General features: G+C 37.1%; 1 protein-coding gene across 2 annotated transcripts in view; it reads left to right on the forward strand.

Moving 5' to 3' along the window:
- Positions 1-14,085, forward strand: part of ctdspla (CTD (carboxy-terminal domain, RNA polymerase II, polypeptide A) small phosphatase-like a) — a 41,275-nt gene that overhangs the window by 22,475 nt on the left and 4,715 nt on the right. Inside the window, exons 2-4 of one of the 2 annotated variants that reach the window (XM_047350162.1) lie at positions 3,098-3,261; positions 4,483-4,515; positions 8,080-8,181. In XM_047350162.1, coding sequence (XP_047206118.1) covers positions 3,098-3,261; positions 4,483-4,515; positions 8,080-8,181 — 299 coding nt within the window. The remainder of the gene's footprint in view (positions 1-3,097; positions 3,262-4,482; positions 4,516-8,079; positions 8,182-14,085) is intronic. The other variant, XM_047350163.1, reaches the window with a different exon arrangement.

The raw sequence follows: 14,085 nt of genomic DNA on the forward strand, positions 1-14,085 counted from the left end.
TTTGCATTAGACCTGCCCAATTATAAATTTGTTCTTATAGAAAATATGATTACATTTATTCTGTAAAGGTCCACAGATCTTTCCAGTCTGTTATAGTCAGTCAGGGCAAAAGTAGGCTGTAGACTTTGGAGAGAGACGTGAAGATAATGGACCTATATCTATATACAGTCATACTCAATAAATTAAAATATGCGCTCCAATGAGGCACGTTTGTCAGATTGAAAGTACCTTTTAAAGACATCATTCTGTGTGTAATTAATCTATATAATATGTTTCATTTAGGGAGCATTTCAAAAATATTCAAATTAATTGAATATGACTATTAATACCAAATATTATATTGCGCTCTGATTTTTTCAGTGCTTAATAACTGGGCTATTCTCCCAGAGGGCCCTCTGATAACAGCTATATTTGTCTCTGTGCTTCTTGTTTCATGAACTGAAGCTGGACTGAGTGGCGCAGTCTATTGTGATGATAATACAATCATGCACGTGAAACGCAGCCTGTCTGCACTACTTCAAAACACATTTCAACAAGTGTTTCTGCTTTCAATGAGAAACACATTTGACACAGCAGATGGTGGAGAATTTGAAGAGGATAGTTTTGGGGTTGGGATTGGTTCTGCCCACTAATTGACTAGCATATGTCTTTGACGAACAAAACACTATTCCTGGAAATCAATCAACCCTAAGTTCAGAAGTACATTCATACAACAAGCTCCATGTTTCATTAGCAATACTCTGAGGCCAAAAAACATTATATTTTGGCTACGTTTTACCTTGTATTGTTAGGGTTAGCAACAGAGGAACCCAGAATGCAGACTAGCATGCAGCATGACGGTAAGTGCAAAAGGATTTAATTAACAAAAAACTCACTCATAGAAGAGGCAGGAACAAAACAATAAATGGGCAGGCAAGACAGACTTGGCATGATCCAAAAAAAAACTAGACATGAGCATGATCCAGTAAACAAGACTTGAGCATTATTAGATAATGATTCCGCGATGAATAACTGAAGAGGTGTGTATTTATGGAGTGTGACCAGGTGAAACAAGAAGACCGATTAACTAGGTGCAGGTGAACTGAATAAACTTAATTGACAGGAGAGAACAAACGTGACTGGAGCAAAACAGGAATTCAAGAATACAAACTAATAGAAACATAACTAGAAAAACATGAAACGAAAGCATAACCAGATCCAAAAACTTAACTTGACAACACACGAACTAGAAGACAAAAACTAAAGCATGACTAGGAAAATAATAAACAGAAACATGATTGAAAACCTTAACTGTGAAACAGACCAACAAAATCCAAAAACACCCACAAATCATAACATGTATAATTGTCTCATGTGGTTAATAGCAGAAGCCCCAGAAAAGTCTATGTCTAAAGTCTATAAAATCAATGTATTTTTCTAAGATTGTGTTAAAACTAACTTTTGGATGTTTCGTTTTAGGCTAAGGTCATAAAAACGCCAGGCATGATTAAAATTTTGCAGCTTCAGTGATGACCTTTACCAAGCAACACGTTGTTCTTGCTTATACGATTGTTTTTATTTTTTGGAGGGTTTGGGACCCAAAACAAGGATTACTGATGACTGAAACTGGCCTAATTCTCAGAAAGAGAAAAATAGACAAACTTCTCAGGATTATATAAAAAACGGCAGCTGCTTTAATGTTGCATGATTACATTTTTTAATACTGTTTCTATGCTTTGTCTAAAGCAAAAAATATTTTACCAGCAACTAAAGCTCACAATTAACCTCAGGATTTCTTATTTGCTTCGTATAAAAATATTGCTTGTTATACAGTGCTGTGCTTTAATTTTGTTTTTTTTCACACTTAAATGTTTTAGATCATCAATTTTTAATATATCAAACCAAAACCAAAGAGTTGCAAAAGTAGTTTTTAAATGAGGTTTTATTTATTAAAACAGCTCTCTAAATATACTAGGTCTTATGTAAAATTATAAATTCCACCCATGAATTAAATCATGAATTAAATGTTGACCACATATTTTTGTTCAGTTTCTCTAACTACACATAGGCCCAATGACTGCCAAATATGTAGAATTAAAGAAAGACTCAAATAGAACCTGTCTGACAATGTGGGGTAAACCGTAAGATCTTAAAATGCAACACATCTTGCTACAATCTAAAGTAATTCCAGAGCAGATGAGAAGTAGAGACATTAATCAGAGTGAAAAACAATTGCAAAGACATTTGTAAGACTTTGGGAATCTAGTTAACCACACTGAGAGTCAACATTTGAAAAATGGAGAAAGCATGAAACAGTCATGAACCTTCCCAAGAGTGGCTGGCCTACCAAAAGTACTCCAAGGGTGCATGCACTACTCATCCAGGAACGCAGCAGAAGCCAGAATACCATCTAAAGCACTTTAGACCTCACTTCTCTAAGTTAAGATCGGTGATCATGATTTAAAAGTAAGAAAGAGACTGGGCATAAATGGCATCCAAGGAAGAGTTTCAAGGCAAAAAACAACTTTCTGAACAAAAACAATACAAAGGCCCATGCCACCAAGAGTGGCACAACTAGTTAAAAGGTTAAGGGGGCAATTCATTTCCCCATAGGTAGTTTGGATAGCTTTTTTCCTAATAAATTAAATTATCAATTCAAAACTCAGGTGAAAAAGACAACTTTCCTGTACTAAATAAAGACAAGGGCTGACTGACCTAGAAATAGAGCAAAACATCATCCAGTTATTGCAGGGAGAGGGTAATTAAGCTTCCTTATTGAGAGATTATTTGTTAAAATCTGCCTTTGTCTGTGGATGTATTTGTGTGAAACAAGGCATACTAGGAGGCAAGTGTGAGAGTTAAAGGTTAGTGTGACAACAGAAGAAATTTGCCAGGGGGCAGCTGTTTTTTTACAGCACTGTAAAGTGGAGAGAATGATTTGAAAAATGTATTGACTCGATTTTTCCAGTGATCTTACAGAAATATGTATCACTGCTCAGATTGGTCTTTTACTTGTAGCAGGATATTTTTCGAGTGTTGCCTTCCTTCTCAGTTGGGCCAGATAAACTGTTTGAAGGGTAGTCAGTATTGTTTCTCTCTTTGTGGTTGTCTCTTCCAGTCTCCCAGTCCAACAGCAGCCTAAAGAAGCACCGAAGTAGGAGCATTTTTAGCCCTTTCTTTTGCTGCTTCCGCAACTACAATGACTACCATGTGGAGCCACCACCCACCAACAAGACACTTTCTCTGCCTCCTCCTCCAGAAGAAAACGGCAGTCCTCCTAAGGTAAAGCTCATGTTTTTCGTTCACTGTTGGCCAGAGCCCAAATTATATACCATTAACAGTCATAGGACCAAACGTACCTTGAGGGAATTGGTTAATGTGTTATGACAGGAATCCAAGTTTGACTGTAGAGCAAAGCAGTGATGAATAACATTTGTTTGGTTTTCGTACAAAAAGTTTGTCGGTGTTTACCTTCTCCTGCTGAGGCCTCAGGCAGAGGCGCTCTACTGCCTCGCTGAGCTCTCCCTCTGCAAATCTTTCCAGCTGCTTCAAACCCGATGAACCCAGAGGTTGTTTACCATCCACTGCTTAAAAAAATACAGGCTCGCTTCCCATCTTGCATTCTTTGATATCTGCCTACGCACCCAGTCACATACGAAATAACACACACAGAGCACCAAGCACACTTAGAAGCCCCTAAAAACACGCACTTGCTCCCTCTTGGTCGGGCATTAGGGTGAAACACGTCGTGCCATGGCAACACGTGTGCACGCAGACATGCACACACACAAGAGCCTCTCTAATCCCCATAAAGTGGGCCTTGTGCGTGTCCGGTATGATGGATTGCTTGGCACCAGCGCCTCCCCCTCTCTTTTTGCACACTCCGACCAGTGTGGTGAGAAAGTGTGAAGAGAAACGCTCCGGCTGTGGGAAAAGGCGCCAAACCCTGGAGCTCCTCTACAAACAGTGTTCTCCTGCCAAACACAGGTACATTGGGTAAAAATGGAAGCAGAATCATCACAGTTCCCCTTGTGTTTGTCTGTAAATGTCTCACACTCAGGGGAGAAATCAGTTGTCCTTTACTGACATTATACATGCGATCAACACTAACCCGCTCCAGACCTCTGTATAATAAATGTGCTCCCATTAATTTAGTGTGATCTCAGCGATCTTTCCCCCAAAAAAAGCATTGTTTTAGTGAGACTGATTTTCAAACTGGGTCTGCTCCCATAGTCCCTCCCAATAGTGTGCTGTTGCTGGATTTCTAACCAGCCGAATTTGTTACTATGGCAGCTCTGTTTGTTTTTGTGTAAGTTGTTCTCACTTTCTTCCCCTTTTTGTGCTACATATCCATCTCCTCCGTCTTTCCCCACTTTTCCATTTGCTGGTTAATGTATTGCTGCAGATTTGTACTTTTGACAGTTTTTCCTTTATTCTTCTTTTTTTTTTCCACACCATTTCTCTCAGTGTCTGTCTTTTTCTTTTTCTATTTATATTCTCCAGTATGACGAGGTCCAGGTCATCCCAATACCCAGTGTACGTATGATTGAATGTTTTTTTTCTTCATCACGCTTCATCTCACTAACCTTCTTCCTCTGCTTGAGGTGCTTCATCATTCGGGCTGCATGCAGCAGCTGACACAAAGGTGATTTTTCATTCCCGGTCAATAAAATATTCTTGTTTGTGCTCGGTTTATGAGACCATAGGCCTTTCAAACATTCTTTTTGCTCTTTTCACTCTCCAATCATTAAAAATAATATTTCAGATTCACCAAAAATCCCAAGAGGCAACAATACGTAATATAATTCTGGGACTTACCAGGTACCTTCCTGGAACTTAGTGACTACTTTCCTGAAAACTTGAAGGGTAGTTTCCCAGAATTTAGAGGTTACTTTGTGAAACATTCATTGAAACCTTCAGTTACTTTTCTGTAATTTTCACATACCTTATTGATTACTGTCCTGGAAATAATCAGGTTCTTTTATGAAACTTGGAGGTTACTTACAGGTATTTAACGTGTACGTCCTGTGAACTTTTATGGAATTTACTGGTCCCTTTACTGGAACATTTGTATGGTGTCCCTACTCTTAAACATTACTTTACAGAATTTATTGCTTTCTCAAACCTATGAGGTACTTTCTTGGAACTTTCATGGAACTTACTTGTTACTTTCTTTTATCTTACTAGAGTCTACTTCAGGACTGTATCAGGGACTTTGTAGGAACCTTCATGGAACTCAAAGATTACTTTCTTAAATTTATCAGGTGGCTTACCAGAACATAGAAGTAACTTTGCGGAACCTATCTCATATGTCCTGGAACTTACCAGGTACTTTCTAGAACCTAACAGACACTTTCTTGGAGCTTTCAAGGAACTTACTGGTTACTTTGCTCGAACTTGACATGTACATTCCTGGACCTAAGAGGTTAAGAGGTTACAAGGACTTTCCTTGAACCTTTTTAGAACTTACTAGAACATAGAGGTACTCTGTGGAAGTTAAGGACAATAACCCCATTGTCCTAGTAAATAAATGATGTTCTGGGAATGTACTGGGTAAGTTCTTGACCTCCAAGTACCAGCAAAGTAACTAATAAGTTATGCTATGAAAGTTCCATAGAAATTACTTCAAAAGTTCAGAAATCTTTTACGTTTAAGTAAAGTAACTGCTTAATTCCAGGAAAATATGAGCTGTATGTTGTGCTACCTTACATGACTTTGTCAACTTTCAATTCCTGTGTCCAACCTGAGCTTTTAGAGAGTGAGTCAACAAATAGATGTCTCGCCCTCGATTAAATTAGACATTGGTTGTCCGTGCTGATGTTGCAATTCATTTAGCTATTTTGGAATGTGTTAGATCCCTGTGGTTTACTGTAATTTAGAATATTCACACTCACAGCATCCCAGAGTCTGCAGCCAAGCTTTAAACTACATCACCCAGCAGACGTCTCCCTTCAATAGCAGGAAATGCATATGGTGTTGAGGGCTGCTCTTTGTGTTGCCAGGAGGACCTTAGCAGAGACACCTATTCTGGGCGGTGACTTAAATAACACAAGCTTGGCTAGATAGGTCAAAACTGCATCAAAGTTCAATATAACTCTATGTGCTTTGTGAGACCACACACCCAAAGCTACAGACAGGCCAAATATATAGAAAGTGACGCTAGCATTTTATAGCAAATATTTCTTCAAATGTTTTGGAAGTTTAAAGATTATAAAAGACTAAATAAATGATAATTGATAACAAATTTTCATTTTGATGTTTTATTTTTGTTTGCATAGAAAACACAAATTGACTAGAGTTTAAATGTTTTTGAAAAGTCATTTGAACAGTTTATGTAATTATCAATTTGATAGTCACAAAAATTAGACACTGGATGAGATCTGATGTGCTGTAACATTTTGACAACATGTTTTAACACATGTACTGTGTTAAAATAAAAAAAGAAATGCTAACACAAATAAATCGCTGTTTTTAAAAAAAATAAAATGCTACTTACTGTTGATAAAAAAATGTGATTTGTTTATTATTAATTTCTATTATAGCGAAAGTTAGTATTGTCTGTTCTATTGTGCTGATGCACGTAATAATAAGGGTCAGCTAAGATGTTTTAAAAATTATGTTTAAAATTTTTCATTTAGTCTTAAGCATTGAAATAAATTATGCTTGATGTTGTAATCTCATTCACGCGGCAGTGGAAGCCCCAATGTTGATGTTAGCCAGTAATGCTGCTGTGTTAAATACCCAGCAGTGTTTATAAGACCGCATTACAAATAGTGTAATGTTCCTTTTTTGCCATCATACACAACTGACTGACAGCATGCAGCCTTAATATAATGCAGCTTCAAATGCAGCAAAATCATCTTGATCTGAAACCGTGGTATGCTTTGAAACCGGAAACCTGCCCAAACCTTCTCTAAATGCTATACTGGGAGATGTTCATGAGATACACTTTTATTCTGTTTGTATTTTTGCATGCTTATGAAAAGAGTTTGTTGCACCTTTATTAGTCATCAGGTGCATATTATGCTAGTTAGCATAATATGCTCTCTTTGCCTTTGCAAATAACTTTCTGGCTTAATCTTGTTGAAAATGATTATTGCTTCTCCCTGGTAAAAATCTGAATGTCCCAGTCAGTCTTTCTTAACCCAAACCGCACACCTGACATGAGTAAATCTAATGAATCACTGACAGACAAGGTGTCTTTGTCCTTGCTCAGAGGTAATTCTGCCTGCAATTCATCAGCCTGTAGTAAAACATGATAACCACAGTCTGCCATGGAAAAGAACGCTTAAACACAGCGACATGCATGAAATGCCTGTCATAACGTGCAAAAGCTTACTTGTGTCTATGTCTGTGTGTGTGTGTGTGTGTGTGTGTGTGTGGATGAGAGCACTGATGTGAGTGGGGTGTGAGTGTGTGCCCCCTATGGCTGAACCATCTGCCCCGGGTCCATGTGTAACTCCCAGGCCTTGGCAGAGGACACAAGCATTTCTTCCTTCCACTGACCCTGAACACAGCACCAGTGGTGGTTTTTGATATAGGCAATATGACTCCCAACCCAGGTTGCTATACTGACAGTTCAAACAAGCACTAAATGATTGTATTTGTATAAATGTTACAATATTTATAAGTGAGTTTCTTGACTTTTAAAGGAATTTAAGAAGTTGTAAAGTACACATAAAGAACAAGCCTTTTTTTTTTTTTGCTTCTTTATGCCATAATTTCTCGATGAGGATATGGAGAAACACTTTTTTTGCCTTGTGCATCAACATTTTTGGGTGATTTTAAATCGTACAATTTTTTATATGCTGTAAGATGTATATCTAAATTGTAAGCATTAAGGATGTGTAGTTTTTTTGTTTTTAGTAAATTTAAAAATTCATGACAGTTGCAGTCAAATTGGTAAAAAATATGTAAAAAACAAAATCACATTTGTGTTTGTCTATAAAGCTGTAAGTTGTAGCTAAATTGTGGATCAAAACGGATGAAAAATGTTTGCTCTAGCCCGAGCTATCATTACATCACTGGACAGTTTGTTCTACCCTTAACCACTAAATATAGTGTAGATACCAGTGTAACCTGTCTGTGTTTTCTCTGCAGCCTCCAGCCAAGTTCCTTCTGCCTGAGGTCAGTATAGCTGACTATGGCAAGAACTGCGTGGTGATCGACCTGGATGAAACCCTTGTACACAGCTCCTTTAAGGTACACTACAGCATCCATCCATCCATCCATCCATCCGTCCGTCCGTCCATCCATCCATCCGTCCGTCCATCCATCCATCCATCCATCCATCCATCCATCCATGCAGTACATCATGCACGGTATGGACAGAAAATATAATTTTTAAGAATCCATTTTTATCTTATCAAATGGGCTTGAAATGTTTTTTTAAATATGTCAATATTTATAAGTATACATACAAAAAAGATAAATATAACTAATTTAAAATCCCGCATGAAAGCTTATGGCTTCGGTTGTTCAAAAACAGACTTCTTACATTACTTGTTTTGTTTCTTCCAATGTAATTAGTAAATCTTTTTTTTTTTTTTTGGTAGTCAGTATCCAAATATAACAGTTCAATTCATTTAACCATTAGTTAGGCTTATTTTTAATGTGCTCTTAAAAATTAAGCAATTATTTTGTCTTAATGTTCCATCAGAAAATAAATAAATAAATTTATTTATTTATTTTCACTTTACTATTCAAAAATTAGAATTTTTTAATAGAATTTATATAGGTCTTTATTTGAAGCCTTTCCACTGAATAGCAGTGCCCTGTCCTTTGTTGTATTAGTCCTTATATGAACCTCTCTCAAGTGTTGAAATAATCAATATTCTTATTTCAGAAAACTATGCACAAGGATGTCTTAACAAGCAGCTGTTTTTTGAGAACAAGAAATAGATTATTCTTCACATCTGGTTAAGTTTGAAAGTCGGGATGATTCTTGTTTCCATGATCAATACCGTCTAAACAAAGGGTCAAAGTATAAAATAAACAAAGCTGCAGTGTAATTTCTATCCATACCCTGAGCAGGACAAGAGCCTAGAATATGAAGAACGAAGTAGTAAAGGAATACACATTTTTGAAAGTTATATAGTGTGTGCGGGCTTCTAATTAAACTACTGATATGACCTAAATAGGTTACAAAAATATCCTAATCATAAATGATCGGTCATATAATTAATGTTACCTAATACTGTATCCAAATATAATTTGTACACGGTCCCTAAACCCTTATTTCATTCTCGCTGTTGGGTTGTTTGCTGCTTCACACACATCACAACACTATACCTACTGCATATAACACAAAAATATATGCAGCATATGTTAATGTATGACCTCTGTTTTTCTTTTTACTCCTTGGCCTTGCTGGGTTCTGTGTCTGAGTGCACAGAAGAAATGTGTTTTCAGTGCATCATAATCTGGTATACAATCGAATATAATATCTAATCTAATATACAGTATCTGCTAAACATTTAAACACATCTTCAGTAAGTACTTTAGTGCTATCTTTTTTTTTTTAACAACATCATAAGACAGGTGTACATAAGTTTTTTCAGAACGTATGTATGTGTTTTATAAATATATACATACAGTAAATACATTTGAGGTTTCAGTTCAGCCACTAACATGATCCTGCTTTTTAACAGCTGGTTTATTGCTTGTTTCTGTCTACATTAATGGCACTCATTGTTTTTCACACCTGGCCAACCTGGTGACCCATTTCAGCACCTCTCTGTTTCAGTCTGACCTGTTCTTATATCTGGCTTTCACAAAACAATCTCAAAAATCAAAGACGACAGATATGAATGCTTCTAAAACGCCCCAGGTGAAGACTCTTTTGTTGTACTTTCATTTAAAAGTGAAGAGGAACTCATTTTTGTTCAAATAAATAAGGTTTTCATGTGACTACAAGCTGAATTCCACATTTGCTGTGAAATGTCAAAGAAAAATATGTGCACACACCCATTGGTGATCACATGCCACAAACACATGTGCTCTCTCAGACACAAGGGTGTGTCCTGTAGAGTGTATTGTTGCATTGAATGGCTGTGGCATAACTTTCCCAGAAATCTTGGGTAAGTTTAAATACATTTCTTCATCTTTTTCAAAAACAAGTCACATTCTCACACTCATAAACACTCGATCCATGGAAGATTTATTTGCTTTAGAGATTAGTATGCAATGTGTGCTAGATGCAGACAGTGCAGCGGATGGAAATCATTTGATTATGGGGAAACAGAAGAACAATAGAAACGCAGCGTTTTCAGTTCCATTCAGAGCCTGAGCACGATTTCCTGTAGGTTTCCTGTTCGGATGTGATAATCATTTGAAATATTGTGTGTTTTATTTCTGAAGCACTAGAATTGAAGAATAAGTGCAGGAAAAGGAAAACAACGGGGGACGCAGATGATGCACAGATGGACATAGACCAAAAAAAGCAACATTACGTAACACGTTGCATTCTCTGCTTTATCCTCCATGTTATGGATGAAGGGATAATTCTCAGCCCTGTTCCGGGATTAGATGCAGTGTGTGCAGGACATGTCAAAGCAGCAGAAAGGATTATTTACATCATAGCAAATGACATTTATTTGAACATGTGCTGACATGTGAGTACCGAAAACTTGGATCTAAAATGACAAGCATTAGGATACATGACCAACTAACTTAATGCATCTGTAATTTGTGGCAATAGTTGGTTGTTTTTCTGGGGAAATACAACCAAACTTACAAGTTGTGTTTTAATTTGGTTAACTGCATAGGGTTAAAGGGACTAACATCTTATTGACTAGTTAATTTATCATCACAGTTCCAAGTACTTCAGTAGGAGAGTAGTAGTAGTAGACTACTATTGCTAGTCTTGTATTAGAAAAAATATGTATCTTGTTTAGAATACAGTGTCTTGCAAAAGTATTGTTTTACATCATAACTGAAGCTCTGCCAGACGGGGTGAAAACAATTGGTTAACAGCAGATTGTTTTCAGTCTTGACACAAATTCTCAATTGGATTTAGGTCTGGACTTTGACTGGGACACTTTTGTAAATTATTTTGTTATGATCTCTTCCCTGTGGCTGCTGAAAAGAAATCATCCCCACAGCATGATGCTACCACCACCATGCGTGCACGCCACACTTTTCACCTAAGCATGTATTCCTAACATTTATTTCCTCATATAAAATTCTTTTTGAAAAACAAAAGGAACCTTTCAGCCTAAATTCTTTAAGACTGAGTTATTTAAGCACTCTCCTTTCTCAAAATTACTTAATCTAGACATTTGTTCTTTCTTACACACTTAACCCTTTTATCTTCCTTCACTTTCATGCATCTCACAGCCTCTAATCCATGACAAAGCAGGGCGACGAGCAGCTCTTGCACGTGCAGTCTTCCGATGATGGAGCAATTCAGCAGAAGAGCAATAACCAAAGGAGCGGAGAGAAGTCTGTTTTTCTGATCCCCACATTCCTGTATTTGCCTCTTTATAAGCCAGAGTTATAGAAATTCTAGAAATCATTGTGTTTATAGTAACAGACATACTAGAGTCTGTCATTTTGTTTGCAATAGATCTGACCCACATACAGAGAACACTCCCGAGAGCTGAATAAGTAAAGGATGTTTATTGAGACAATGATAATCAGGAACTTAACGGATGATTCTCCAACTGTATGGGAAGGCGGGAAGAGAACTGGTGAAAACAGGGAACTGAATGATATTGAATAAGAACAAGGAATTAATGTAATCAAGAGAACAGCTTACTAAATAGGTGTGGTCAGGTCGCCAGGGGTAGAGGGATTCAGGAACCAGGTTTGTTGAGGTTGAGTTTGTAGAAGGAATGAGTTCTTTGTGCAGATGCTTACGTTGGATGGTGGACAGGGTACGCTTGCGGCTTGGTCCAGGAGACGAATGTAGCAGGAAACTGCCAGCTTGATGCAATCCAAACGAAGACAGGACATAGGAAACGAAGTCCTCAGAACGTAGATAGTCTTGATCATCCAAAAAGACCTCCGGACACGTAGTCAGTGTTCAGTGACATAAATCCAGGGTTCAGGTTTACTTAGCCTGCGAAGGAGCATAAACAAAGTTACACGAGGTCGAAGAACAAAGCATAGACTTAGTGTTTGGCTTAAGCTTGTTACCACTGAGGGCAAAACACTCTGGCGTTGAAGTGCTGGCAGCCTCCTGCTAAAGTACTCCTCAAAGTAATCAGTAGAATAAGTCGCACCTGTCACCCAGCACACCTGAGAACTCCAGCACCGTCTGAAAACACTGAACACATGTAGCAAGCACAAAAACACAAACACAACCCAGATCCTGACACAGTCTGTCTATATGTTAGCTTATAAACAGTTTATGTTGTTGGTATCTGAATGCTGCATACCAGATTTAGGGGGAAGAGAAGAAAATTTAGGCTTTAATTTTTAATTATCTCTGAATTATAACATAATTTAAAGAAATTAATTATTATTAATAACATACTAATACCTAGGGACTTAATAAAATATGTGAGAAATCAACGTGTGCTTACAATTTCTAAAGCAAACACACCCTCTGCTGGATGGCATTTAACTGTTGCCTCTAACTGGACATTTCTCAAGCCTGAAGGCCAGAAGCAACCAAGGTACTAGTTTTAGAAAGTCTGAGGACAGATTCAGGCCTTGGAGTACTGCTTTAATGTTCAATAAAACTTGTCAAAAATTGTTTAACTAAAAAACCGAAGAAGGTAGAAAATATGCAAATAATTACCTGGAGATAAGTAAAATTATGCAGTTTTTCAAAGCAGTTTGGCTGGACGTACCTGATTAGACATTTTCTTGGCTTATGCAAACTTGAATTTTTTTCATCTTCCCAGGAGCTTAAAAAAGATTTTCTTTCTACTCTTTCCACTTTGCTGAGATCCTACTAGGGTAAAACATCAAAGGAGCACTCTTGGTTTTCTTTAATGAAAATGAAAATGTGGCAGAATATCATGCTTTATTTGTGGTAAATAGACTGAACTAATATAACTCCTTTCCAGTCATACTGACCTAATGCCACGTTCACCCAATCAGACTAACAAACGTGCACACATTCATAAACCGATAAACAGATTGGTAGGCAACTTGAGGTTAAGCGCCTTGTCCAGGGGCGCGTTGACATGTGACAGGAAGCTGGAATCGAACCCACAACTTTCATTCGGTTTGCAAGACGACTAATCTTCCTACTTAGATAGTCTCCTTTTTGTAAAAATCTGATGTTAAAATCATATAAACAATTTTTACTGCTTTCCTACAATATTAAAATGACCAACTGGATACATTGATGTTTATATCATCAGTAGTTTAAGCAATGTGAAATTTTAAGCTAGCTGCCATGTTTCGCCATAGAAGCAATAATGATGCTAGTAAGCTAGCTCACTCTAAAGCTAGACATTTGTTTTCCAGATTTGTAAAATCAGTTTGTTTTTCAAGCACGTTGCTTTGGCTTATTCAGTTGTGTCCTGGCTTGGTGGTACAATTTGTCATAACATAATGACCACTAAAGGCTAAAGTAAATTACAGTAATGCCAAAATTTCATACTAGGACACAGCATCGTAAAATTAACATGGATCTTCCTTTGTTTCATTTTGTTCCCATCCACATTTTAGCAGACTCTTACACAAACCCAAATCAGAGAACTACTGCAAAGCTACTTCCACCCTCTTTCTTATTGTGCCATGAATGTTGGTGGGTCTGAACAAGCTATTTTGTAGGCCCAAGGTGAATAAATTAATCAAATTTTTTGAAACATCAAATCCAATGACATACATGAAGTATACTTATGGTACATATATGGTATATTTTAAGATACCTAATTTAAACATTTGAAGGTATTGTACTGGGTAAAGACAGAATATGTAACTTTTTTAGCCATTATTTTTCCTTTTTACATTTGTAATAACTGTGACCATCTTGGGCTTAAAGTTCAATCTAATTCACTTTTATCAGACTCTGTCAGGAAAAGAATCAACTCCAATACATTTCAGAAACTAATCTTATCCAGATTTGCTTACGTTATGTACATTTAAAATGGTACAATAACATCGAAAATTACATTTTTAAGTATTGCTCCATTTTTTATGGACAGC

Source organism: Girardinichthys multiradiatus, chromosome 21 (genome assembly GCF_021462225.1).
Source record: "Girardinichthys multiradiatus isolate DD_20200921_A chromosome 21, DD_fGirMul_XY1, whole genome shotgun sequence".
NCBI lineage: Eukaryota > Metazoa > Chordata > Actinopteri > Cyprinodontiformes > Goodeidae > Girardinichthys > Girardinichthys multiradiatus.